This window comes from Mustela lutreola, chromosome 15 (genome assembly GCF_030435805.1).
Source record: "Mustela lutreola isolate mMusLut2 chromosome 15, mMusLut2.pri, whole genome shotgun sequence".
NCBI lineage: Eukaryota > Metazoa > Chordata > Mammalia > Carnivora > Mustelidae > Mustela > Mustela lutreola.
In genome coordinates, this window is record NC_081304.1 from 59,717,722 (window position 1) to 59,741,999 (window position 24,278).

The window sequence follows — 24,278 nt, forward strand, 5'->3', positions numbered from 1 at the left end:
TGGGAGGTCATGGTGACACGGAGTCTCCATGGCTCGAGCAGCATGGGCTTTGGGAACCTGGTCTCGGAGCAGGAGCAGGGCTCTGCTCACCGGACTGGTTCTGCCACTTCTGCTCTGGGCCTGCAGTTCCCAGTCTGGTTCTCTGGCCCTTACTGGGAAGTCTGTGAATGCTGAACAAATACATTCCTTTTCATCCTAAACTTGCCAGGACATTCTCTGTTGCTTACAAGGAGAAACCCTAATACCAGTATATCAACAATCAGCACCCCTAGGGCCCCACGCCCCCTCACAGCCTCTCTCTCTCCACAGCCTCTCCCTACACTTCCCGATGCTCGAATCCTCTGTCGCCCACATTCTCAAGGACTTCTTGCGGTCAGCAAAGTGTATAAACATCAAGTGTTTGGAGTAACTTACATTTGGTTCAAGTGTCCCCAGTGGGGAAATGAGTAGACAGTGGCAGACTCACGTGGTTGTATGACATCCTTTCCAGGGAAACAGGAGGGGGGATATTTTAATCATTGGAAGGGGTGATGAACCAACAGACACGGTGGCTGATTTGCTGAAACAGGGCACCTCACTTGGTCTCAGGAAGTTTGGTTCTGTTTTCAAGTTATCTCTACACCCGACGTGGGGCTCGAACTCATGACCCCAAGATCAAGAGTCACACGCTCTACCGACTGAGCCGGCCGGCCAGGTGCCGTGGTGCTGGGCGGTCTTAAAAGGCTTTAATATGGGCTGGGCACAAGGTGCGGAAGGGGTGAGAAGACAGTCCAGGCACAGGAAAGAAAGAAAGAAAAGGGTCTATCGGAGTGAAAGGTGGAGTGGAGCATTAAGAGACGGGGCTGGACACGTGGGCAAGGGTCAGATCACATAGGACCCCGGAGGCCATGTCAGGGAGGCCCTGTAGGCAGTTCTGGAAGACCACTCTGGTGGAGGATGGGGGCAAGGGAGGTCAGGGTGTCAGGAGACCAGCTGGGAGGATGTTGATGTGAAGCCGGAGAGAAGAGCTGGTGTCCCAGACTTGGCATGGCGGCAGCGGGGACGGAAAGAAGCCAACTTGGGAGAGATCAGGAGGTAGAGCCAGCAGGACTTGGTGACAGGTTGTGTGGGGGGTGAAGAAGGGAAGAGGCAAGGATGACCATCAGGGATTCTATTTGTACTGACTGAATAGCTGAGTGCGGTCGGGGGTGACCGTGCTGTTCACGGGTCGGACAACACGGGCGGGTCACCTATTTGGAGAGATGATGAGCTTAGCTTTGAACATGTTGTTTTAATGGTCGTGGGACACCCACGGAATCCAACATGCAGTGGGACCTGGATGTCGGGTCTCTGGAGAGGGGTCTGGGTCAGAGCAGAGGTGAGCTGCTGGGGCGGGTGTGCGGGGTTGGACAGCCAGGGAATGAACGAGAGCAATGTTGAGTGTTCGTGAAGCACAAGAAAAGGAGAGAGCCAACGACCGGGCTCAGCGGGGAGGCTGGCTTTCCACGAAGAACAGAGGAAGGGAATCTACGGAGATCGAGAAAGGCCAGAGAAGTCAGCAGGAAACGAGTGGCATGAGGGGCCGTGGGTACGCAGTGCATTAAGTGAGTAAGATCATAATGGGAAGTGTCCGACAGCTAGAGGGGTGGGGGGCACTGGTGACCTCGACCACAGTGGAGCCAGTGGGTGGGGGAACCCGTGCTGGAGAGCGGGAAGGCAGAGGGCGGTCAGGGTTAAAATTGGCAACGGCGAAGGGGAAGCAAGTGGCAGCTGGAGGCTGGACTCAGGGGTGGTTGGAGGACTCCGCTCCCAACCCACCACGTGGAGATGGGAAGTGGGAGAAAGAGAGCCACAAGGAGGGCTGGGGACGGTTGTGGAAGGAGGTGATAAGGGCCTGTGTCCGGGAGGGTCACCGTTCCCGGGTCACAGGAGGGAGTCCCTATCGGACCAGCACTTCCTCCCCATGCCCACCCCCTTCCTGCCCATGCCCAGGCTCTCCTTGGAGCTGGAAGACAGCAGGGCAGAGTCACACCCTGTGAGCAGCTCTGTGCCCTCGGAGGTCCTTCTGCATGCCTGTAAGCTTGAGTTGGGGCTGGGGGTCAAGGCCGCTGAGGCACGGATAAGAATCCAGAACGTGGGGCCGTGGGGCTAGCAGTTTAGGCTTTCGGGGGCAAGGGTGGGAGAGAGCAGTGGGGGAGGACAGGAGCCGGGGTTGGGTTTCTGGTGGGTGCGCTGCAGCAGGGACTCGAATCTGGGGGAATGATGCCCAGCGCCCACAAGGTGCCCACACGTGTCCCCCTGCCCCCAGGTCCCCATGCCTCTCCTCTTGCTGCTGCTCCTGCTGCCACACCCGTCGTACCCCCAGGAGGTCTGTGAGGTCTCCCAGGTGACCACCCTGATGGAAGTGAACTGTGACAACAGGGGCCTGAAGGTGCTGCCCACGGATCTGCCAGGAGACACGGCCATCCTCCACCTGAGCGTGAACCCCCTGGGCGCCTTCTCCACAGCGTCCGTGCAGTCTCTAACCCGGCTGGCACGACTGTACCTACGTCAGAGCCAGCTAACCCACCTGCAGCTGGAGGGTACGCTGCCTCGGCTGGAGAAGCTGGTTGTGTCCCACAATAAGCTGAAGAGCCTGCCCTTGCTGGGACAGGCACTGCCGGCCCTCACCATCCTGGACGTCTCCTTCAACGAGCTAACATCACTGTCTCCCAGCGTTCTGAGCGGCCTGGGCGAGCTCCGTGAGCTCTACCTGCGTGGCAACAAGCTCAAGACTGTGCCCCCGGGGCTCCTGCAGCCCGTGCCCCAGCTGGAGAAGCTCAGCCTGGCTGACAACAAGCTGAATGAGCTGCCCCTGGGACTCCTGGATGGGTTGGGGAAGCTGGACACCCTCTACCTCCAAGGGAACTGGCTGCGCTCCGTACCCAAGGGCTTCTTTGGGAACATCTTCCTGCCTTTCACTTTTCTCCACAACAACCCCTGGTCCTGCGACTGTGAGATCCTCTATTTTGCTCGCTGGCTAGACAGAAACTCCGACAAGGTCTACTTGTTCAAGGAGGGTGTAGATGCCAAGGCCATGACGCCCAACGTGGAGAGCGTGCGATGCGTCAACCTGGCCAACACGCCCGTCTACACCTACCCAGGGAAGGGCTGCCCCAGTCTTGGTGATGAGGATGACCTAAGCTATGATGACTATGAGAACGAGGAAGAGGTGGGACAGGTCTCTGCCACACGGGCTGTGGTCAAGTTCTCCACCAACACCAGAGCCCACACAACCCAGTGGGCCCCGACGCACTCAGTATCCGAGGCTTCCCCACACCGCCACGTGCCCCATCTGCCTTCCACCCTCGCGTCTGTGAAGAACCAGAGCCTGCTCCCAACCGCGCCAGAGCCCAGCATGGCCACCGCGCCCCGCTCCCCACCCCCCACCCCCCTAAAGCTCACCATGTCCCACCCCATACCCTCCACCACGCCCCCTACCATCCTGAAGCCCACCATGCCCCGGCCCATGACCTCAACCACCTCAGGGCTCATCACTTTTACCACGCCCCAGACCACCCCAGAGCCTACAATGACCTCCACCATGGCCCCCACCACCCCTCAGCCCCCCATCACAAATCCAACCACCCAAGAGCTCAACACAACTTCTACCATGCCCCCAACCGCTCCAGAGCCTACAACGACCTCCACCATGGCCCCCACCACCCCACAGCCCCCCATCACAATTCCAACCACCCCAGAGCTCAACACAACTTCTACCAAGCCCCCAACCACCCCAGAGCCCACTACGACCTCCACCATGCCCCCGATCACCCCAGAGCCCACAACGACTCTATTTCTCTCTGAACTGACCACATTCTTTGAGATCCCCAAATTAACCTCACTCCCTACCATTTTGGGATACCCGATAAGCCCCTCATCTGTCCACCTCCCAGGGGCCCATGAGGTGGTTCGGGGGCATCCGGAGAGCTCCAGAAATGACCCTTTGTTCAACCGTGACTTCTGCTGTCTCCTCCCCCTGGCCTTCTATGTGCTGGGTCTCCTCTGGCTTCTGTTTGCCTCTGTGGTCCTCATCGCGCTGCTGGCCTGGGCCCGGGATGCGGAGTCACGGGCCCTGGCCACAGCCACACACACGACACATCTGGAGCTTCAGAGGGGAAAGCAAGTGACTGTGCCCCGGGCCTGGCTGCTTTTCTTTCAAGGGTCCTTCCCTACTTTCCGCTCCAGCCTCTTCCTGTGGGTACGGGCTAACGGCCGCATAGGGCCTCTGTGGGCAGGACGACGGCCCTCGGCCCTGAGTCTGGGTCGGGGTCAGGACCTGCTGGGCACAGTGGGCACTAGATACGCAGGCCACAGCCTCTGAGGGTGGGCAGTTTGGGGACCTGCAGAGGCTGTGATGGCTTTCCTCCTTGGATCTAGGTGGGGGTGGGTGAGCAAGGAGTATGGGGTCGGGGGGAGGCCTTCATCACTTTTCCTTTACCAGAAACCTCCTCTTCACAGCACACACACAACCTCAAACGCACAACCACGGCCAGGCAGCAGGGGTGGAGAGGAACGGGCAGGTCACAGAACAAAGCTCCTGGTTCCGGGACCACTAGGTCATTACCGTCACCTTGGGGAAAGCTTGAGGGAAAAGCAAAGGGAACAGAGCAGGATTCTCACACACATACAAGGGAGGGAACTGGGAAAGTGCCGTATGGAGACGGGGCCCTGATAGTCGCTGGGGAGCACAAACATGGTGGTTTCCTTTTCTTTCCCCCTGCTGGGCATTTCCTAGTTTTCCAGCCTTGTATGGTATTTGCAGAATAAAAACAAAATAAAACAACAACAAAAAAAACCCTGCGTTTCCTCCAGAGACCAGAGTGCCCAGAGGGCCTATCACTCGCACAACCGAAGCCCCACCTGCCCCCACCCAAGTTGGCTCCCTCACCCACAAAAGTGCACCCGCTGCCTGGGGGGGGCTGACGACCAGGCCACCGCGAATACTAGTTCTAGCTCTAAACCCTAAGTCTTCCTGGAGCGGCCACTCCTGAGGCGTACCAGCCCCCCAGCACCCAGGAGCCAGGCAGGCACCCGCCCCACACCTGCCTGCACCTGCCCAACTCAGCGCCCAGTGCGTGTGCCCGGCGGCCTGCGCCACCACACTGGGTCCTACTGACCACCGACCTGCCCCAGCCAGGCGTCCTGCTTGCACGCTGGAACCCACTCCTCTCCCGCTGCCCACCATCCGCCATTTTCCCTCACCACACAGAGTGGGCGGTCTTTCCTGCAGGGTCTCCAGCCCAAACCAAGGCTGGCCCCATTCTCTGGGGCCCAGAGAACAGGAATGAGAGCTGAGCCTTCCTAGCTCGAGACCCCCCCACTTCTCTGGATGGCACGAACCTGAAAACCTGCCCACACCTGTCCTGCTTGGAAGCCTCCCGTGGGCACAGTACAAACCCAGAGCTCAGCCAGCAAGGGCTTCGATGAGCTCACCCAGCTGACTTCTTACAGTAGGGGCTTTTCCCCCTGTGCTCCCGGGGCTGCAAGCTTCGAGATCACCTGTTCCCTGCACTGCCCCCCACCCCAGGAGTCCCCTCCAAGACTTCACTCTCTAGTCCGGCAGGTATGCCGCCCCATCCATCTGACGACCGCCACCAGCGGCGCTCTCTCCTCCAGCCGGGCCGGGGCCCCCAAGTCACCCTGCCACGGTCCACTCTCCACTCTCTCCCCCACTGCCCCTGGGTCATCTTCCCCTCTGGACTTAGAACCCCTTAAGGACAAGACCCAGGCTCCCGGTGTTTTAGAGTGGCCACTGTGGCCCAGGCCGACAAATGTCCAGAATAGGTAAGAGGAGTGGCAGACACGGGAGGTCCCAGCCGGCGCGCTGGGCTGCCGGGCTCCTCCTCTCCTCCTCCTGAGGTGGCTCTGCCAAGGGGACAGCTCCCACCTGCTGCCTGCCTGTCCCCTGGCCTGGCTCAGACCACTTTGGGCCTCACGCTGCCCAGCCCTCCTTCCAGTTGACCTTGCTGTGCCCTCTGATGCCCCAGGAGAGTTTTGGGCTCCTCGAGGCAGAGCCTGGGAAGCACACATCAATCTCTGTGGGGTGGAGCTCAGATCAAGTCTCTGGCCAACGCCCCCGGCGCCCCAAGTTCCCACAAGCCTCCTGGCCCTGGGCATCTGCCCCCACAGCTCAGCCTGCTCCCTCCTCTGAGTCGCCAGGCCGCAGAGGCTTTCCTGGGGATTCTGTAAGATGAGCCTTGCCTCTAAGCAGGTGGCCAGGAATCAACAGGCAGGACCTGAGTGTCAGCTGTCCTTACCTGTCGGGTGCCGCCACACCAAGACCGACCGACAGACCTGGCGATTGCATAAAATGGGCAAGTGCCTCCTCTTTAATACCTTGTCTTTAAAGCTCCAGCTGCTGTGTTCCTGGGGCCTCCGCCTCTTTGTCCAGCTGCCTCCCCTCCCGCCACCACAACTATCCAGATCTGGGGTTGATGTCATCAATCCAATTTATTGATCACGTCCTCAGTGAGGTGGAGAGTCACATCCTCCTGCTGCGGACCTTCTGGCTATCCTGACAGCTTCTGCCGCTTCCTGTCCCTTCAGCCCTGCCTTGGTTTACCCACCGAAAAGGGGGAATCTTCTGCTGTCCTACATGCCCCAAAACTAACGCCCAAGAGGAGGCCGGAAAGCTCGAGGCAGCTTCCCAGCTCCCCCAGCCGTCGACGCACAGCCAGGGACAGAGAGGTCATGAGAATCTGGACAAGCAAGGCAGGGGAACGCAGGAGTAGGACAGACCAGAGTCCTTTGCCACAGAGGAGAGAACCACACCGTGGAGGGCAAATAAATAGAGGGGCCCAGGGCAGTAGAGTCCAGGCCCACAGGGGTGCACTGACTGTGGGAGCAGCGGCAGATCAGGAGCCCTGGCACTCCGGGCCCCTGGCCCCTGGCCTGCCTCAGCCACTGAGAAAGACACGCTTGTAGGCCTTGTTCATCTGCTCCAAGAAGATGAAGGTGAGGACGGTGTGCGGGCCCAGGCGGGCGTAGTACGGTGTGAAGCCCTTCCAGAGGCTGAAGAAGCCCTCGTAGCGGACAACCTTCACCAGCACGTCCTGCACAGGTAGGCAGGGCATCGGGGCTAGGACCTGGCTTCCAAGGCCATGGCCGGTTTCCCCCAGCACCCTCTATGCCCTCCCAGAGCCCCCAGCCCCACTGCCTCACCAGCCCGTTCTTGTATTCTGGTTTCCCGTCAATCATCCTCATGTTCTGGATCCTGCAGGAGAGGCAGGGGCGTGAGAGACACACAGAGCGGGGCCTCCTGTCTGTCTCCAGGAGCCGGCCCGCACACTCACCGGGTCTTGACGATGTCCACGGGCATGGAGGCAGCCGTGGTGACTAAGCCGCTGATCATGCTGGCGCAGAAGTGGCAGAGGATGTTGTCAGAGAAGTAGCCTAGGGGAAGTGAAGCAGGGGTGGCAGTCAGCGCGGAGCTGGCCTGGGCCAGGCTGGGAAGCCCCTGCTCTGGGGCTCACCTGAGTCCAGTAAGAACTGCTTGGACTGGGAGTAGGAAGCGAGCTGGGCCGCGTTGACCACAACAGCACGAGCCATGGTAGGGATGCAGCCCTGTGGGGGGTGGGATGGGGGGGTGTGGTGTCAGAGACCGCCAAGAGCTGCCCCCTGCCCCCCCAAAGTCTCCAGCCCCTTCACTCACCCTCCATAGCGTGGGGACCCCCTCCTCTCGGGCGATTCGAATCAGAGCATTAAACACATTTTTGTAGCCACGGCGCTGGTCAGGAGGAAGCCTGGTGGGAAGGTAGGAAGAGGCCAAGCTCAGGATAGACCACCCTGCCCCACAGGAACAAAGAAAGGGGGGTCAGACCACAGGCGTCCCTGCTGCTCCAGACCAGGGATAAGGAGTCAGTCCACTGACGCCAGATCCCAGAGAACGAAGCTGGCGCAGACTCAGACCTGGAACTCACCGGCCATCGGCGGTCATGCGGATAAGAGCCACCTCGGCAGGCGTGCCCACGAAGGCACCCGTCGCACCTGCCGTCATGCCGATCAGGGCCTTCAGCAGAAAGCCAGGTGGCGTGCCGTCTGCCCCAGTCAGGCGCTCAAACAGCACTGTGTAAATGCCGAGGCGAGTGGTGGTGTAGGTAGCCTGGCGCAGCAGGCCAGCCGACAGCCTGGGGAGTGAAGAGGTCAGGGCGTCAGGCCAGGGCCTGGAGCTGCCAAGCCTCCCTCTCCCACCAGCACTCCCCCGTACCCAGTGTAAATGCCCCTCAGCCCCTCTGCCCTCAGAATGCTGGTGAGGGCGTGGAAGCTGGTCTTGTACTCCCGAGTCTTGGCTCCCTCCCCGCTCAGCTGCATCCGGTTCTTCACCAGGTCCAGCGGCTGCACAAACACCGTTGCTCCCATCCTGGAGGAAGACAGAAGCGGAGTCCAGGGCCCGCTGGAACCTGGGAATGAGGGGCCACCAAGCACCAGGCCCGCCCCGTGATTAAGTAAGTGTCCAGAACTCTGGTGGTTATGTGTGTATGTGTCCGCCTGTGCCAGGAGCCACTGGTCTGAAAAGGTCCAGTGGGGGGGGGCATGCAACGGCAAGCGCTCCACTCCGCTCCACGGGGTCAGGCACGACCTGGAGCGGTCTGCAGCCCACCCCAGAGAGGAGGCGGGCGCTCCTGACCTGGAAATTCACGCAGCCCAACAGGAACCGGGCAAGGACCTGGAGCCCCACAAGACCCGGGAGAGCCGAGTACCGGGCGGGGATTTCAAGTGGCCCGACGGGCCGTGCAAGGAGCCTGCACGCAGCCCAGCAGGGGCCCCGCAACGGGGGAAAAGGTCCTGGCAGCCCACCAAGGACCTCGGCGTATGCCTGGGACCGCGCTGGCCCCGTGCCAACCCGGGTCCCCGCCACCGACCCGCAGCCGTCCCTTCCTCCTCCCTCCCGACGCCGGGGCCTGAGCTTACCCGGCCAGGCCCCCAAACAGGAACTTGACGGACTTAGGGGACGTGCGGGGCTTCCCGTCTACCCCGCCGGCCCCGGGACTCGCCGTGGCCGCCATCGCCGCTCAGGGGCCCTCGGCTCCGGGTCCTGTGCGCGAGCGGCCCCACTCGCGCCCAAGGTGACACCGCGCGCGCAACAGGGCCGAGGGCGCGCGCACGCCCCTCCGGCTCTCGGGGCCGGCCCCAGCTGGAAGCCGGCGCAGGCGCGCGGCGCAAAGGCCGCCGGGAGCAAGGCGGTGCCGGAGGCGGGGCTTCGAGGAGGTGTTGCGGGAAGGGGTGTGGCTGGTTTAGGAAGCCAAAACCCAGACTTTTCGCTGAATTGGACTCGCGGAGAAACAGTGTGAGGCGATCTCGCGAGACAGAATGAGCTAGGGAAGCCGGCGGGAGGGGGGCGGGCTCTCTCGCGATAGGAGCAGCAGGCGTTCCTCGGCGGGAGTGACAGCGTGGGGAGGACTCTCGCGAGACCCGAAGGTGCCGCAGCCGCGGCGGCGGCCGGAGAGGGCGAGAGGTTTGTTAAATCGGGCAGCTCCCAGGTCGCGGGCATGGGGGGGAAGGACTGGATCGTTCTCTGGGGTGCGGCGCTCGCTGCATCTGCAAAGGCATTCCCTCCGCCCTGACCTTCCTCTGAACGGCCCTTTTAGGACCGGAAGTCCTTCCTCTCGAGCGCCCAGGGCTGGAGGCCGCCGGACTCCTTCCCGGAAGCCCTTCCCCGGCCGCGAGGACGCCGGCGCACCTGCCCGGAAGTCCCGCCTCCGGAGCGCCCCCGCCCCGCCCGAAGTTTTCCTGTCACCTGTGCCTGCCGCGGTCCCCGTTCCCGGTCCTGTCCCTGTACCCACGAGCGGCGCATTGAGTGCCTCCCGCCCCGCCGCGCAGACCGGGCTGGGCACCGCACGCCCGCACTCGGGGCCCCTCCCCCGCGCCCCCATGTAGCTGAGAAGCGGGGCCTGGGGGTGGTCGGACCCCCGGGATCCTGAGGGAGGGGCGGAGGGCGCAAAGCCCCCCTTCTGCTCCTGCTACGGGGTGCGGCCTGCCCGGCCTCTCGCGCCGCTGCCATGCGCCCTGCGGCCTTCCCGCTTCCTGTGGTGGTGGCCGCCGTGCTGTGGGGGGCGGCCCCCGCGCGGGGGCTCATCCGAGCGGTGAGTGGAGGGCCCGGTGAGGGGCGGGGGCGGGGTGCAGGGCCGCGGCGCCGGGGAACACGGCTCTCTCGCCCGCAGACCTCGGACCACAACGCCAGCATGGACTTCGCGGACCTACCCGCTCTCTTCGGGGCCAGCCTGAGCCAGGAGGGCCTGCAGGTGAGGGCCCCCCGCCAGACCTTCTCTCTCCCGGGGAGGGGCTTGCGGAGCCTCGCCTTGCGCCTGCGGGGCTGGAGCTTGGAGCCCGGTCCCGGGTGGGTTCAGAGCCTGGAGGAGGCGGAAGACAGAGTCCCCCGCGGGCGCCCTGGAGGGGCGTGGAAGGGGACGAGGGCGACGGCGGGGGCAGAGCACCGCTCCCAGCGGGGTCTTACAACATCGGGGAACTCCGTGACCTCCCCGCGGCTTGATTTGTTTTCCTGGGAAATGGGGTGAGAGGCGTTTTCTCAGGGTTTCGGGGAGAGTCCGGTCCGGTAAGCAGTGCTGACGTGCTTCACCATGAGGACCGCCGGCCGGCGAGCACTCCCCGGCCCGGCGTCCGTGAGCTGGTTCGTTAGGTGTTGGTGGATCACCAAGCGCGGGAAAGAGAGGACACTTGTAGGTGTGGGAACCTTCAGGGTCGTGTGGGCTCTGGCCAACAGTTCATGAGCCGGGTAGCATCCCCTGTGGGAGGCAGGATGGAGCTTCTTGGAGTTGCGCAGAAGGGAGAGGCTTTGGTGGTCACGAGGGGGCAGGACAAGTAAGTTATATGCGAGTTAGAGCTGAGCGTGGCAAGACTCTCTTGCTCCAGCAGATGGCCAGGGGCTTGTTGGGCAGATGGCCCTGCGAGTTCTGACCCGCTGGTTCCAGATGGGCTGCATTCAGTTCCGTTCCTGGGGAGGCTGGAACTAACTCAGGGAGTCCGTCTGGGTCCCGGGCTTAGCACAAGTGGCTCCATTTGGTGCCTTTGGCCGTTTTCTTAACAGAGGGGACTGTGTTTTGTGGAAGTGTGTGCTGGAGACGAGGATGGGACACGGAGCTGGAGAGGGAGTGACCTGGGCGAGTGCAGACTTAGTTTATAATTTGAGAATCTGAAAGGCAGAATCTGAATTAGCTTCAAGTGTGGGGTAGAAGCTTCTCCTGGACGGGAGAGGGATGGTGGGAGGCCTGGCCGAGGGGTGTCCTGTGATGTCCTTGCCTCTTCAGGAGGTGGACTTCTGACTCAGGTAGGACGCTCAGGGGTGAGAAAGTGAGGGACAGCACGCGCACAGCACGGGGCAGCCAGTCTGCTTGGTGGGGCCCCGTGGGGCGGTGAATCCAACTGTTGTTTGCTTCTCTTCCTTCCCCAGGGCTTCCTTGTGGAGGCTCAGCCGGCCAATGCCTGCAGCCTCATTGCCCCTCCGCCCCCAGCCCCGGTCAACGGGTCAGTCTTTATCGCACTGCTTCGAAGATTCGACTGCAACTTTGACCTCAAGGTTGCTGAATGCACAGTGGGAGCTGGGAGCTGAGGGTGACAGAGGTACCCGGCACGAAGAGGCAAGGGCCACGATGGCCCCTTACCCCCTGCCTCGTCCCCCAGGTCCTGAATGCTCAGAAGGCGGGGTATGGCGCAGCGGTGGTGCACAACGTGGGCTCCAACGAGCTTCTGAACATGGTGTGGAATAGCGGTGAGGCTGCGGCACCTGGGCGAGCTGGGTTTTCGCTAGAGCTCAGGCTGAGATATGGGTGGTGTGTGGCCGCCGGCTTGGGAGAACAGTCCGTCCTTGGGGCAGGATAGAGCAGGAGAGCCGAGCGCCAGGGTTAGCAATGGAGCAGAGCGGAGGGCTGGGTTCGCAGCGTCGCGCACTGATCCCCGCAGAGGAAATCCAGCAGCAGATCTGGATCCCGTCCGTGTTTATTGGGGAGAGGAGCTCCGAGTACCTGCGTGCCCTCTTTGTCTACGAGAAGGGGTAGGACGCGTCCCTCCTTTCCCCTCTCTCCAGCCCTTCTGTGACCACCTGGAGCCCACGCCTCTGTGCCCTAGCCATTCAGCCTCCAATCCTTGTCACGGTGCCTCGAGATTTTCCTCCCATCTCCATCCTCGTCTGTGGGCCCCATCCAGCATGTTAACTTTGTCCCTTTGCCTTTCCTGCTCCTCTGATCCTGGCCTTCCTTTCCCCAGGGCTCGGGTGCTTCTGGTCCCAGACAACAGCTTTCCTCTGGGCTATTACCTCATCCCCTTCACAGGCATCGTGGGCCTACTGGTTCTGGCCATGGGAGCAGTGATGGTGAGTAGCTCGAGGTGGGGGACGGATGGCAAGAGCTGCGGGTTTAAAAGCCAGACTGGGTCTGCGTGGGAGGTTGTGGGGGGGGGGGGTTGTACTGGATTTGCCCTGTTTTGTTCCCTACATCAACCCACGCCCGCGCCCCCTTCCCCAGGTAGTCCGTTGTATCCAGCACCGGAAGCGGCTCCAGCGGAATCGACTGACCAAAGAGCAGCTCAGGCAGATCCCTACCCATGACTATCGGAAAGGTGAGAGGCTCGGGCAGAGTTGGGGGCCTTTCCCACGGCTCACCTGGTGCCAAAGGAGCTGGAGCTCGGGAGACAAGAGGCAGGGATGGCAGGTGTCAGCCTGGGATGCCGGCTTTCTCTTTCTTCACCTACATGCGCAGTGAGGTTGGGACAGTAGAGCAGGAGGTGGAAGGCACAGGTGGTTAAATGCAAGAGTTGGGGGGAGAGATGGAGGACAGCCCTTGCCGGGAAGGGAGCTGAGAGCAGAAAGACGGAAGCAGTGGGGAGGAGTTGGTGTGAGAAGGAAGAAACAGGTAAGGAGGGGTTGGGTCTCCAGGCCCTGGAGCCTCCAGTGCCCATATAAGGCTAAGCAGAAGCCCTGCCCCACCACTTCCGCCCCTCCACTCCCTACCTCCCCACCCGTACAACTCCCCCCACAGAAACCCACTTCCCTAACCCCAGATTCTTCGGGTCCTACTCTGGCCAGGGAGGGTATCTGGCGGGTTCAGCGGCACCACTCCGAGAGTTCTCGGGGGCCTTGGTCCAGGAGGGCTCAGTGACAGGACTTTCTTCCTGTCCCAGGAGACCAGTATGATGTGTGTGCCATCTGCCTGGATGAGTATGAGGACGGGGACAAACTGAGAGTGCTTCCCTGTGCTCATGGTGAGACCCTCCCTTCCTGGCCCCGCCCCGAGCCTCCCCAGCAGGTGCCTCACCCCCCTCACCCCCGCCCCATCTCTCAGCCTACCACAGCCGTTGCGTGGACCCCTGGCTCACCCAGACCCGGAAGACATGTCCCATCTGCAAGCAGCCTGTGCACCGTGGGCCAGGGGATGAAGACGAGGACGAGACTCAGGGGCAAGAGGGTGATGAGGAAGGGGAGCCAAGGGACCACCCTGCCTCAGAGCGGACCCCGCTTCTGGGCCCCAGCCCCACGCCACCTGCCTCCTTTGGCTCCCTAGCTCCAACCTCTCCTGTTCTGCCTGGGTCTTCAACAGATCCCCCACCCGCACCCCCTTCCTCTTCAGCTACCATCTTGGTCTAATAGTTCCCTGACCCCCACCCCCGCCATGCACCCCTCCCATGACCTATTTGCACAGCCTCTCATCCTCGCTCAGTTTTCTGTGTTGAGGGATGGGGGGCATTTCCACCCCAGGTTTCTCCCTCCCTCAACCCCATCCTTTTGAGGGGGTTGGGTCTGGAGAGGGACTGGGTCTTCACTTACTGGGTCAATAAAGTTTTTGTGAACTAAGGAAAGGTGAGATCATTCTCACACACATGCACTCCTTTTTGGGGAATCGACCCCCCCCCTCTTTTTTTTGCCATAAAGGGGCAGGGGTGTGCTGAAAGAGAAGAACCTGTAGCCATGGGGACAGCCCCGGCAGGCATTTACTGTGACTCAGAGAGGGGGAGCCCCACCCATATGGGGATGATTCAACCGGCCCTGCCTTGCCCGCAGGCCTGAACCCATTCTCTGGTCTGGAAGACTCCCATCAACTACCAATTCAGCTAGAGCACCTGAGGACGTCGGAAATGCCACCGCATAAGGGCTGGCCCACCCGGGCAGGTGCTTACCCCAGGGCAGGACTCGAGGAAGCCCAAGTTCCTAGACCCTCTTATGCCCTCAACCCTCTTTTAAGCCAAAGGGTCACGGGGCGGTCTATCCTGACCCCCAGGCCAAACCACACAGCACCTTGTTAGTAGAATCTTTTTTATTCAGAAAAAAAAAAAAAAAAAAACCAAAAAACAAAAAAAGTTTTCCAACCACACACAGGAGGAGTTTGGGTAGGGGGAGGTGTCTGTCCATCCAGCCCCAGCCCCCAGCCCATGTGGTTTTGGCAGCAATAAGGGGTGTGGGGTAATGGCCCAAAAAATAAAAATGGTGTATGTGTGCGTCTGGGAAGGACAGGGGTGCAAAAGCCGTGGGGAGTGGTGGGGGGCAGGGACGGACGAGGTCAGTACTGGGAACGCCGCAGGTGGGAGGCCATTTCATAACATTTCTTGTTGATCATACCACCGTGGACACCTTCTTTGCCCATCAGCAGGACTAGCGCTGGAGAAAAGAGAAAGGAGGCTGGGACCCAGGTGTCACAATTCCACCCCCTGCCAGCTGTTGAGCAGCTGTCCAGCCCTGGGGCTGTAACCCAACCGCCTCTCTCCCAGCACCCCCCCCCAACCACAGGCAGGCTGTCAGTCACTCTGGAACAATAGGGCTTTTCAAGAGGGGGAAATCAAGCTTGGAGCTGGAGAGGGCTCCACTAAAATTCAGGGGCCGAGGCTGGCAGGTTGGTGCCTGGGACTCAGGCTAGAAATAACCCGGTGGAGCCTGCCACGTCACATCTTAACAAAAGAGTTCAAAAGACAGCTAAATGCCAACTTCTGGCCACCCCGTCTACCTCTCCCAAGAAAACAGGGTTTCCCCTTTGAAAAGGTTCAGGGGCAGGAAGGAACTTAAGAGGTAATACAGTTCAACTTCTTTACATTTCGAGAGGAGGAACTGAGAACTGAAGGAACAATCCAGAGTCCCAGCATCCAGCAGGCTGGTTTGATCCCCTCCTCCTGGGGAGCCGCACAGGAAGAACCCAAAAGACTAACAGGAGGTACAGGAGGGATCCCAGAGCTGGGAAAAGGTTAAGAGCCAGAAACTCACTCTTGGCAGTCATGGTGACAGTGATGTTGAAAGTGGGGGCTCCACCGGTGCTCTTGGTACGAAGGTCCATGGTAAACTCCCCATCCTGCAGCAGTGAGTCCCGGATAACAGAACATTTCTGGCCCCCAAGTGTCAGCCCGTTCACGAAAAAACTTGACCGGTCTTTGCCAACCAGGACACCAACCTCAGCTGGCTGGAAAGGGAAAGGGGCAGCCATCAGGTTAGTACAACGAGGTTCCCACCGGCTTCAAGGACCCACCCGCCCTCCACACCTCCCCCCAGAGGGGGCTCTATGTCCCCTGCTCTGTGCACATCTCCGGGATTTGAGAACCTCTAAAGAGGACCTGCTGAGCGTCGGGGCAAACCTAGGAAATGCTTACAGAGAAACGACACGTTCCTCTGGACGCCTCGATCTCACTTAATAGGAAAAGCAAACCCAAGAAATAAAGGGAGCTAAAAGCCAGGGAGCAGAGTGGCCAGGCATGGAATGGGGAGCCTTTGGATGCACACCACTCTCCTTCAGGAAAAGCAGAAGCGAAGAGGGGAAGGGAGGGGGCGGGCGAAGCAGGAGAAGCAACTTTGCCCTTATTTGGTCAAAGGTTCTGCAGGAGTTGCTAGGGGCCCGGACGCCTGGGTCTCCTGGTGACTTAGGGTCTGGGTCCAGGTAGCGGTGCCCCGATAGGAGGGAGCAGATCCCGGGGGGCTTTCCGGGGCAGCTGGAAAACTTGGGAAGGGGGCAAGGGGCCAGAGGCGGCCACCCCGCAACCAGGTCCAGACACCCCAGGGAGCCTCTCCCCCCTCCCCCTAACACCCCAAACCCCCACATCCGGTCCCCTCCCGCCCGGAAATCCCCTTCCCCCCCCTCCCGAACTTCCGCTCCCCCTCCCCACTTCCGGGCAGCGCGGACAGGGAGGTGGTGATGGGGCCGGCAGCCCTCATCCCTCATTCCTTCACTCGCGCGGCCTCCAACTTCTCACAAAGTTACCCCGCCGCGGGCCTTGCCGCATGGCGGGAAGGGCGGGCGCGGGGACTTCCGGGACGGGCCTGCCCGGGGCGCGGGGCGCACAGCCGACCCCGGGGGGCGTGGGGCGGCCTCGCCCTCTCTCAGAAAGCCGGGGGCGCGGGGAGCCCCGAGCGAGCGCGGCGACCTCCCGCGGCCCGCAGCGGGAACAATGGTGGCGGGGTGCGAGCCGGCCGCCGGAAGCGGGGCCGGGGGTCCCCCCAGCGCCGGCCGGTGCCCGCGCCCGCCCCGCCCTGGCCGAGGCGGAAGTGGGCCTCCGCACCGGGCGGCGCGCCCCTCCCCGCCCTGTGCCCCGGATGTAACGCCCCGTCGCGGGGAGCGGGAGGGATGGGCGCCGCCGCCCCGGGGCGCGGGTCTCGGGGCCGCGGGGGGCCCGCTCACGTGCGGCCGCCATCGGCACCGCCTCCAGGGCGAGGACCCGGTCGCGGTCCGCGCCCGCCCCCACCCGGGTCCCTCCCTCTCCGCGTCCGCGCCGGCCGGTGCTCCGGGGCACGAGGGCCTCGCACTACCGTGATGTTGACGAAGGTCTTCCCGGGGACGGCGGCCCAGACGGAGGGCGAGTCCTTATAGCCCACGATGGCCGCGTCCTGACAGGTCCCGTCCGCCATGAGGTTGTCGATGTAGGCGTTCCACCCGGCCATGGCGCTGCTGCGGGGACTGCTCTCGGCGCTGCTGCTGGGGCGGCGGGCTGGGCTCGGGGGCCTCGGGCTGGCGGGCAGGGGGAGGCGGAGAGCTCGGGGCGCGCGCTGCCGTCCGGACCGCGGCTCCGCTCGGCTGTGCAGCAGCCCTCGCACCGCCACTTCCTGCTCCTCCCCCCCCCCCGGATTTTTATTTGCAAAGGGCGGGGGGCGGGGCCTGCTCCCCGTTCCCTCCCTCCCCCCCGCCTGCCCAGAGACCGAACTTTGCAAAGGCGATTTTAAAAATCCCTCCCCCTATTGCAAAATTTCCAGAGTTGGGTGGAAAACCCTGTGAAAGGATGGGGGGCGGCAGCGGCGGGGGCACTTAGGGTCAGGGCTAGCCCCGCTTCGCCCCGAAAATCCGTGAGACGCCTGTGTCGGGGAAGGCGGCGAGCCCGAGGCGGGCATGGAAGTGGAGGGAAGGCTAATCGGCGAGCCGCGAGCCGCGCGGTGGAGGCGGGTGCGGGGCGCGCAGGGTTAAACGGACCGGCTCCCCCTTCCCCCACCTCCGCCGGAGGGCAGGAGCGGCGGCGGCGGCGCCTGCGCCTGCGCCTGCGCGGAGCCGAGCCGGGCGGGAGGGCGCGGAGCGGTTGGGGCCGGCGGCTCGCGGGGCCGGCGCGCGCGCGCCACGGAACCCCCCGCAGAGGCGGGCGGGCGGGCCGGGGACGTGTCTCCCGCTGGGCGGAAAGGGCGGGGGCGCAGCGCGCGCGGGCCCGCTGCTGCCCGTCGGTTTTATTCAGAAGTGCGGGAGCCCGGGGGGAGGTGGCCGGGGCCGGACTTGAAGGCGCCCACCGGGGGCCACTCGTGTCCCCAGGATCTGCCCGAGGGGCACAAGCCGGGGCAGCTCCAGCCCCCAGGCAGGCCTTGGCCCCGCATTCCGGCCCCGCCCGGCCTCTCCCCCAACACACACACACACTCGGGTCACCGGCTGTGCCCCTTGGCCCGGTGCGGCAGAGGTCACTGGGCGCGGGAGACGGGGGCGGGACTACTTTTCCGGGCGGAAGAACACCGGGGGTTTGCAGGCTTTGCAACTTTTCCGAGAAGGGGAAAGTCCCCTCCCGCTCGGGCCCCTCAGGTTCGTTCTTTCTTTTCTGTGAAACTTGTGCTGAGAAGTCGTGCGCGCCCACGTCCCGGCGGGGAGGGGCGCCCGGGGTCCCCACCACCGACCAGGTGAAATCGCCCGCGCAGCCGCGGGGCTGGGCCGCTTCCGGCCCTGGGAGAGGGGCGTCCCGCCGGTCGCCCCCGGCCCCCGACGCCCCCCGGGCCCATTCCTCGACAGCCGCGCGGCTGAGTCACCGGGCTGCCGGGTGGGGCAGCGCTCGGGCACGTGGCGGCGCTCCTCGCCCGCCGGCTCCTGAACTCTGGCACGCCGCGCCCGGAACCCCGGCTGGAGCGCTCCGGGAGGGCGCGGCCCGGGCCGGGGCCGGGGCCGTGGACAGGGCGGGGGAGGTGACGAGCCCCCAGGGGCCCGCGGGCTTGTACCCGAGTTGCGGCCCCCCAGATTCGCGCCAGGCTCAGAGGCGCGCAGGGGCCACCCCTCCTCCCGCCATTCATTTTGCGCCCCGCTGAGGAACCTCTTTCACGGCTGGGCTGGGGCCGCGCTCCGAGGCGCCCGCGGTCGGCGGGGAAAGGGGCTCCTGGCTGCCGCTCCGCACCCGGGGCGACAAGTGCTGGCCCAGCGCTATCAGTAGGGAGCCGCGCCAAGTCTGAGAGCCCGTCTAAATTCGGCTCCCTGCCCCCTCCCCCACCCCCTAGCGGGCGCGAGCCGGGGTGGGGCCCAGAGAGGCCGCCATGAGGACCCTGAGAGGTGAGACCCTCTCGCTTTCCGAGTGGGAGATTCCATTTGAGATCACAGCGCTTGCCCGGGACCCCGGCCCCTCCTCCAAGGGAGGGCAGAGGCGGCCGGGCGCCTGCCCAGTGAGCTGAGCATGTGTGGATGTCAGTTCTGCAGCCCCTCTTCCATGCCCCCTCCCCAGCCCAGCAGGGTTCAGGTTACCCCTGGCCTTTACTAAAGGGCACTAGTCCCTCTTTAACCTTTGCAAAAGGGGAATATAATCCTGGTGAGAGCAGAGACCCCCCGATCTGAAGGCCCTTCCCTGCACCTCCCCAGCGCTGGAATTAAAAGTTGGGGCTTTTATTGGGGGACAGAGAGGAAGGAGGAGTAGTCATTGACCTTTGGGAAGGGGGCAGGTGCCCGGGGCCCCAGACCGAAGGCTGCTGCTTTCGGCTGTAGTGGGCACTTGGCTGCCAGCCCAGGGTGGAGGGGGAGGATGGAGAGGGGGAGAGGCGGGGCTGGCTGGGGCACAGGGTGCTTAGGGGATAAATGCCCAGCCTGAGAGGGGGTGAGCTGACACTGTCCCAGCTGCCACCTAGACTCGGAGCTCACCCTGATCCCCTCTCGAAGACATCCCAGGTCTGGTGAATCCTCCAGTTTCAGAGGATGGGGGTGGGGAAGGGTGGTGCTGATTTGGACAAAGTGGGGAAGCTGTCAGCTTCTCTTCCTCTCAGGACTGGGGGTGCTTGAGAAAGACATGGAAGGGTTGGAGCAAGCAGGATGGGGGGTGCCCAGGGCAGGGAGCCAGACCGCGGAGAGAGGTATATGAAGGGGAGTGAGGGTTGGAGCCAGATGGGGAATTTGGGGTCGCCACGGATTTAGAGGAGACCAAGGAGCAGGAAGAAGAAAACCAGCATAGCAGGAGAGGGTCCAAGCGCTAGCAAGCTCGGTCTGAGGACCGATTGCCCCAGCAGACAGGTGAGGGAGAGGGCCTCAGGGCACCTCTGCGGGCCATAGGGGTCCATGAGGGCCTGGGGAGCCGTGCAGAGGGCGCAGTTAAAGGAGAGGCCCCTGGATCCCTAGGATAGGGGTGGAACAGGAGCTGTTCTGGGGGGGGCTGTGCCAGCCTCTTTGGTCTGTGACCTTTTTGTGGGATATTTTTAGCTCCCGCACCTGCCTTCTTGGGGTGGGGAAGACTCTTAAAGGGCAAGGGATTTCGGGTTCCTTCAGGGATCAGCTGTCCACACGCAGTCACACCTCCTGTCTTGCAGCCATGGCCATGCAGAAGATCTTTGCCCGGGAAATCCTGGACTCCAGGGGCAACCCCACAGTAGAAGTGGACCTGCACACAGCCAAGGGTAACACAGGCCCCTGGCGTGGCTTTGCCTCAAGACCCTGGCCTGGGGGGTTCTTTCCCCACCCCCCAGTTCTGCCCAATATCCTCTCCTTTCTCTGGGATCCCCTTCCCTAGAGTTCTTCCAGCCTGGCTCCCCAGGGTGGAGAAGCAGGAGTCTCCCTCTGCACCAGCCCCTGGCCCTGAGCTCCGAGAGCATACTCTGGCCCTTTGAGGGTGCAGGGGACTGTGTGTAACCTTCCCCTTCAACCCACCCAGGCCGATTCCGAGCAGCTGTGCCCAGCGGAGCTTCCACGGGCATCTATGAGGCCCTGGAACTGAGAGACGGAGACAAATCCCGCTACCTGGGGAAAGGTGAGGGAAAGTGATGGGGGACGAGCCTCCGTGTGCGGGTGGGGTCAGGACCTGGGCACTCAGCAGCTTCGTGGGATGTGGAGGACTGGAACCCAGCGCGCTTGAGAAGCTGGGATCTATGGGAAGAGGCCTGAATGAATCAGAGTTTTGAACGCCCCGCCCCCCGGCTTCTCTAGGGGTCCTGAAGGCCGTGGAACACATCAACAAGACCCTAGGTCCCGCTCTGCTGGAAAAGGCAAGAGGGAGCTTGCTGCCCCTACCATGCCCCTGTGCCCCCACCCCCGAAGCTCAAGCCTGAGAGAGGCCTTGCTTCACCAGACCACCCGTCCATCGTCTCCCCCAAATACCTGTACTTCTTCCCACAGCGTATGCTCTGACTCCTGACAAACATGACCTCTGCCCCCCATCCCCTGCCCCCCAACCTCTCCTTCCAGAAACTAAGCGTTGTGGATCAAGAAAAAGTTGACAAATTTATGATCGAGCTGGATGGGACGGAGAATAAGTGTGAGTGGAAGGCCCGGGGAAGGGACGGGATGTGGCAGGGGTGGGAGGGACCCCAGGCTGGAGGCCTGGTTAGGATTACTTCTGCATCCCATGATTTAGGGCACACCGTGGCTGGCTGGATTTGTACTCACTCCATAGGCATTTCCTGGTGCCTGCCCACCGCCAGGCCTGAAGCTGACACATTCCCCTGGGGCGGGGGCTCCTGGGGGAGACCGCTCTTAGCACACCCTTCGTGCCCAGTGTTTTGGCCTTCCAATGCTCCCTGGGGTGACCCCAAGCCATGGGGGAGAAGCCCTCACCCTTATTTTGTGTTTGCTTCCTCTAGCCAAGTTTGGGGCCAATGCCATCCTGGGCGTCTCCCTGGCCGTGTGCAAGGCTGGCGCGGCGGAGAAGGGGGTCCCTCTCTACCGACACATTGCAGACCTGGCCGGGAACCCAGACTTGGTCCTCCCGGTTCCTGTGAGTACAGCTGCCCTCGCCCCACGCCACAGTGACGGGGCCACCCCACCAAGGGAGCTGCGCAGCAGCAGCCCCTGGAAAGTCTAGCTTCGAGACCCAGCTCCGAGGGAACAGTTTCCTGAAAGGGAACCTCTTGAGCTGCGGCCTGGCCCCTCCCTCTTTCCCACAATCCCAGCCTCCCATTAAGCCTTTCCGATGCTTTCTCTGGACCTAAACCCCCTCCCCCCCCCCCCCCCCCCCCGTTCACCCTCCCCGCTGCCCCATGTTCCTTCGCATTCCAGTGCTGGGCTTGGTGCTAACTGGGACGGCTCACTGTGCCCTGTACCCCAGTCCGCGGGTCAGATGGACAGCTGCTTCAGGCCAAGGGTCTGGCGTCTCCATCTCCTTTAATCTTTATCAAACACAGGCCCCTGGTTTAAGCCCCGACGGTGCTTTCCCTGCGCAGGCTGTCCTGGAGGCAGCCGGCTCTGCCTGTTTGCTCACGGATCTTAGAGGAGGTTGCCTAACTGCACTCTCTGCCTCGTTTTCCTCGTCTGTAAAGTGGGAGTGATGACAGGACCTCGCTAATGCAGGGAGCGAGCTCACGGACCCCACGGAAGGTTCCGCAGCGGCGCCACTGGCTGTCACAGACCAGGCACCCCCGGAGGCCTCGTTTCCAGTCTGTTTGATTTTGAGCTTAAGACCCTGCGGGAAAGCGGGTGGTACTCCCGTCTTATAGAAACAAGGAGAGAGACCCTGAGAAGTCAGATTGCTCACTCTAGACCCTGCAGCTGGGGATTCGGGACGCCGGGCTTCCAGCTGGACCCTCCCAGCTGGCCCGGGTCTGAGCTGCCCTCCCCTCCCTCCCCCTGCCAGGCCTTCAATGTCATCAATGGGGGCTCGCACGCCGGCAACAAGCTGGCCATGCAGGAGTTCATGATCCTGCCCGTGGGGGCCAGCTCCTTCAAGGAAGCCATGCGCATTGGCGCGGAGGTGTACCACCACCTCAAGGGGGTCATCAAGGCCAAGTACGGAAAGGATGCCACCAACGTGGGTGATGAGGGCGGCTTCGCACCCAACATCCTGGAGAACAATGAGGGTCAGTGTGAGCGCTCTGAGGGGCAGCGCCCCCGCGTCCCCGCGGAGGAGGGGCTGCAGGGACCGTGAACCCGGACCCTCAGGTCCCCTGTTGTCCCTTCCCCAGCCCTGGAGCTGCTGAAGACGGCCATCCAGGCGGCTGGCTACCCAGACAAGGTGGTCATCGGCATGGACGTGGCAGCATCCGAGTTCTATCGCAACGGGAAGTACGACCTCGACTTCAAGTCCCCCGACGACCCCGCGCGGCACATCACTGGGGAGAAGCTGGGAGAGCTGTATAAGAACTTCATTAAGAACTATCCTGGTGAGACCCCCCTCCAGCCGTGCTGTCGCTCCTGCCTGGGACCCCGGCACAGGCCCAGCACGGGGACTGGGGCACCTCTGCGGCTCCTAAAGCCTGCCGAAATCCCCTCTGGGCTCTCCCGGCCTGTGCCCCGCGAGGCCCCTCCGGTCTTTAACCGGTTCTCCCCCCCACTCACCAGTGGTCTCTATCGAGGATCCCTTTGACCAGGATGACTGGGCCACCTGGACCTCATTCCTCTCGGGAGTTAACATCCAGATTGTGGGGGACGACCTCACAGTCACCAACCCTAAGAGGATCGCCCAGGCCATCGAGAAGAAGGCCTGCAACTGCTTGCTGCTGAAGGTCAACCAGATCGGCTCTGTGACCGAGTCCATCCAGGCGTGAGTGCCTCCCGGCCCCCGGGCAGCCGCAGCCTCCCCAGCCCCGACTCTGCCTGTCCAGCCACATCTGAGGTCCCCCAGCTCCTGCCCCGTCCCACCCTCCCGGCCCCAGAGCTTTTGCCCCAGCGACCCTGCTTGTGCCCCACCTTCAGCCTGCTGGGTTCCTCCCCCAGATTCTGCCTTTCCTTCCCACCAGTATCTCAGGAGCTCCCGCTCGAAATCGAGATTCTCCCCTTCTCTCCTGCTTCCCAAGGAACTTAGTCATTCCCCTCCCCGCCAAGAGCCCATTGCCCCAAACCAAAGGGGAGAGCCCCACTGTGCCCTGGGCTTTCCCTCTGAGGCCCCGGTCGATCTTACTGAGTTTCCTCCCCGCCCAGCTGCAAGCTGGCTCAGTCTAATGGCTGGGGAGTGATGGTGAGCCACCGCTCTGGGGAGACCGAGGACACGTTCATCGCCGACCTCGTTGTGGGGCTCTGCACGGGGCAGGTACAGCTCCCAAGTGTCTGACGGGCCTTCTTGGGGTCCCCAGTTTCCTGCCTGGGTTGGATGCCCCTGCAGGCCGCTCCCACTACCAGCCACACGCAACCCCCCTTTCCTCCCCAGATCAAGACGGGTGCCCCCTGCCGCTCAGAGCGCCTGGCCAAGTACAACCAGCTCATGAGGTATGGTGGTGTGGTGCACAGCGGGCCTGGATGTGGGGGGCCTGGGGCGGTGGGGTTGGGAGGCGCAGCTTTAACTTGGCCTGCCTTCTAGGATCGAGGAGGCTCTCGGGGACAAGGCTGTCTTTGCTGGACGCAAGTTCCGCAACCCGAAGGCCAAGTGAGAAGCTGTAGGCCCCGAGCCCCCCCGGGACCCATCCAGGCCTTCAAGCCTTTCCCCACGGAAATAAATGCTGGTGGCAAGCAAGACAGTGGCCTGCTCCTTGGTGGGACTGAGGGGATGCTGGTCTCTGGCTTGGCCACGCCTGGAGGTGGAGAGGTGGGGCAGGAAGGGAGGAACACGCAGATGACCTGCTGGGACCCAGAGGAAGGGGAGGGACGAGCTCACACTTCTGAAGGAGGCGGGTGGAAGCAGGGCGGGGGCCTGGGGTCTGAGCGCCCTGTGAGGGGAGGCTCCCTCGGATCTGTCTTTCTACCCGCGGGGTGCACTGTGGG

At 62.8% G+C, this 24,278-nt stretch overlaps 5 protein-coding genes across 11 annotated transcripts; 3 read left to right on the forward strand and 2 right to left on the reverse strand.

Annotated features, from left to right (window-relative positions):
- Positions 1-531: 531 nt before the first annotated feature.
- Positions 532-4,810, forward strand: GP1BA (glycoprotein Ib platelet subunit alpha). Its single transcript, XM_059148267.1, has 2 exons — positions 532-2,054; positions 2,288-4,810. The coding sequence occupies exons 1-2, from the start codon at positions 2,049-2,051 to the stop codon at positions 4,340-4,342; spliced, it is 2,061 nt and encodes a 686-aa protein (XP_059004250.1). The 5' UTR covers positions 532-2,048; the 3' UTR covers positions 4,343-4,810.
- Positions 4,811-6,452: 1,642 nt separating this feature from the next.
- Positions 6,453-12,945, reverse strand: SLC25A11 (solute carrier family 25 member 11). Of its 2 annotated transcripts, none has more exons than XM_059148273.1 (8): positions 12,635-12,945; positions 8,228-8,380; positions 7,941-8,147; positions 7,673-7,763; positions 7,494-7,584; positions 7,314-7,413; positions 7,183-7,234; positions 6,453-7,073 (listed from the first exon to the last, which is right to left on the reverse strand). In XM_059148273.1, the coding sequence occupies exons 1-8, from the start codon at positions 12,928-12,930 to the stop codon at positions 6,918-6,920; spliced, it is 1,146 nt and encodes a 381-aa protein (XP_059004256.1). In that variant the 5' UTR covers positions 12,931-12,945; the 3' UTR covers positions 6,453-6,917. The 2 variants fall into 2 exon arrangements, with proteins under 2 accessions (XP_059004256.1, XP_059004257.1); XM_059148274.1 differs by lacking the exon at positions 12,635-12,945 and adding an exon at positions 8,932-9,165.
- Positions 9,968-13,827, forward strand: RNF167 (ring finger protein 167). 2 transcript variants are annotated; one of them, XM_059148275.1, is made up of 9 exons: positions 9,968-10,103; positions 10,182-10,262; positions 11,429-11,554; positions 11,659-11,746; positions 11,938-12,028; positions 12,241-12,346; positions 12,498-12,591; positions 13,153-13,233; positions 13,314-13,827. In XM_059148275.1, the coding sequence occupies exons 1-9, from the start codon at positions 10,020-10,022 to the stop codon at positions 13,613-13,615; spliced, it is 1,053 nt and encodes a 350-aa protein (XP_059004258.1). In that variant the 5' UTR covers positions 9,968-10,019; the 3' UTR covers positions 13,616-13,827. The 2 variants fall into 2 exon arrangements, with proteins under 2 accessions (XP_059004258.1, XP_059004259.1); XM_059148276.1 differs by lacking the exon at positions 11,429-11,554.
- A 437-nt stretch (positions 13,828-14,264) lies between these two features.
- On the reverse strand, positions 14,265-17,024 carry PFN1 (profilin 1). The gene is made up of 3 exons (XM_059148289.1): positions 16,751-17,024; positions 15,221-15,413; positions 14,265-14,623 (listed from the first exon to the last, which is right to left on the reverse strand). The coding sequence occupies exons 1-3, from the start codon at positions 16,880-16,882 to the stop codon at positions 14,526-14,528; spliced, it is 423 nt and encodes a 140-aa protein (XP_059004272.1). The 5' UTR covers positions 16,883-17,024; the 3' UTR covers positions 14,265-14,525.
- Positions 17,025-17,243: 219 nt separating this feature from the next.
- Positions 17,244-24,030, forward strand: ENO3 (enolase 3). 5 transcript variants are annotated; one of them, XM_059148272.1, is made up of 12 exons: positions 17,244-17,378; positions 19,964-20,050; positions 20,305-20,400; positions 20,577-20,635; positions 20,835-20,904; positions 21,230-21,363; positions 22,219-22,441; positions 22,547-22,744; positions 22,923-23,124; positions 23,502-23,610; positions 23,728-23,786; positions 23,878-24,030. In XM_059148272.1, exons 2-12 carry the CDS (start codon positions 19,966-19,968, stop codon positions 23,945-23,947), a joined length of 1,305 nt encoding a protein of 434 aa, XP_059004255.1. In that variant the 5' UTR covers positions 17,244-17,378; positions 19,964-19,965; the 3' UTR covers positions 23,948-24,030. The 5 variants fall into 5 exon arrangements, with proteins under 5 accessions (XP_059004255.1, XP_059004253.1, XP_059004251.1 ...); XM_059148270.1 differs by lacking the exon at positions 17,244-17,378 and adding an exon at positions 17,950-18,088; XM_059148268.1 differs by lacking the exon at positions 17,244-17,378 and adding an exon at positions 18,199-18,725.
- The last annotated feature ends 248 nt before the right edge of the window (positions 24,031-24,278 follow it).

Excerpts from the sequence above, each read along its gene's own strand:
- RNF167 (XM_059148275.1), top strand. The coding sequence starts at position 10,020 with ATGCGCCCTGCGGCCTTCCCGCTTCCTGTGGTGGTGGCCGCCGTGCTG. Across the intron at positions 12,029-12,240 it reads CTCTTTGTCTACGAGAAGGG|GGCTCGGGTGCTTCTGGTCC; the intron begins GTAGGACGCGTC and ends TCCTTTCCCCAG. Across the intron at positions 12,347-12,497 it reads TGGCCATGGGAGCAGTGATG|GTAGTCCGTTGTATCCAGCA; the intron begins GTGAGTAGCTCG and ends CCCCTTCCCCAG.
- SLC25A11 (XM_059148273.1), bottom strand. The coding sequence starts at position 12,930 with ATGGGCACTGGAGGCTCCAGGGCCTGGAGACCCAACCCCTCCTTACCT. Across the intron at positions 8,381-12,634 it reads TCCAGCTCCTTTGGCACCAG|GATGGGAGCAACGGTGTTTG; the intron begins GTGAGCCGTGGG and ends GTCTTCCTCCAG. Across the intron at positions 7,585-7,672 it reads GGGTCCCCACGCTATGGAGG|GGCTGCATCCCTACCATGGC; the intron begins GTGAGTGAAGGG and ends CACCCCCCACAG.
- PFN1 (XM_059148289.1), bottom strand. The coding sequence starts at position 16,882 with ATGGCCGGGTGGAACGCCTACATCGACAACCTCATGGCGGACGGGACC. Across the intron at positions 15,414-16,750 it reads AGACCTTCGTCAACATCACG|CCAGCTGAGGTTGGTGTCCT; the intron begins GTAGTGCGAGGC and ends TTCCCTTTCCAG. Across the intron at positions 14,624-15,220 it reads TGTCACCATGACTGCCAAGA|CGCTAGTCCTGCTGATGGGC; the intron begins GTGAGTTTCTGG and ends TCTTTTCTCCAG.
- ENO3 (XM_059148268.1), top strand. Across the intron at positions 20,401-20,576 it reads ATCCCGCTACCTGGGGAAAG|GGGTCCTGAAGGCCGTGGAA; the intron begins GTGAGGGAAAGT and ends CGGCTTCTCTAG. Across the intron at positions 20,636-20,834 it reads GTCCCGCTCTGCTGGAAAAG|AAACTAAGCGTTGTGGATCA; the intron begins GCAAGAGGGAGC and ends CTCTCCTTCCAG.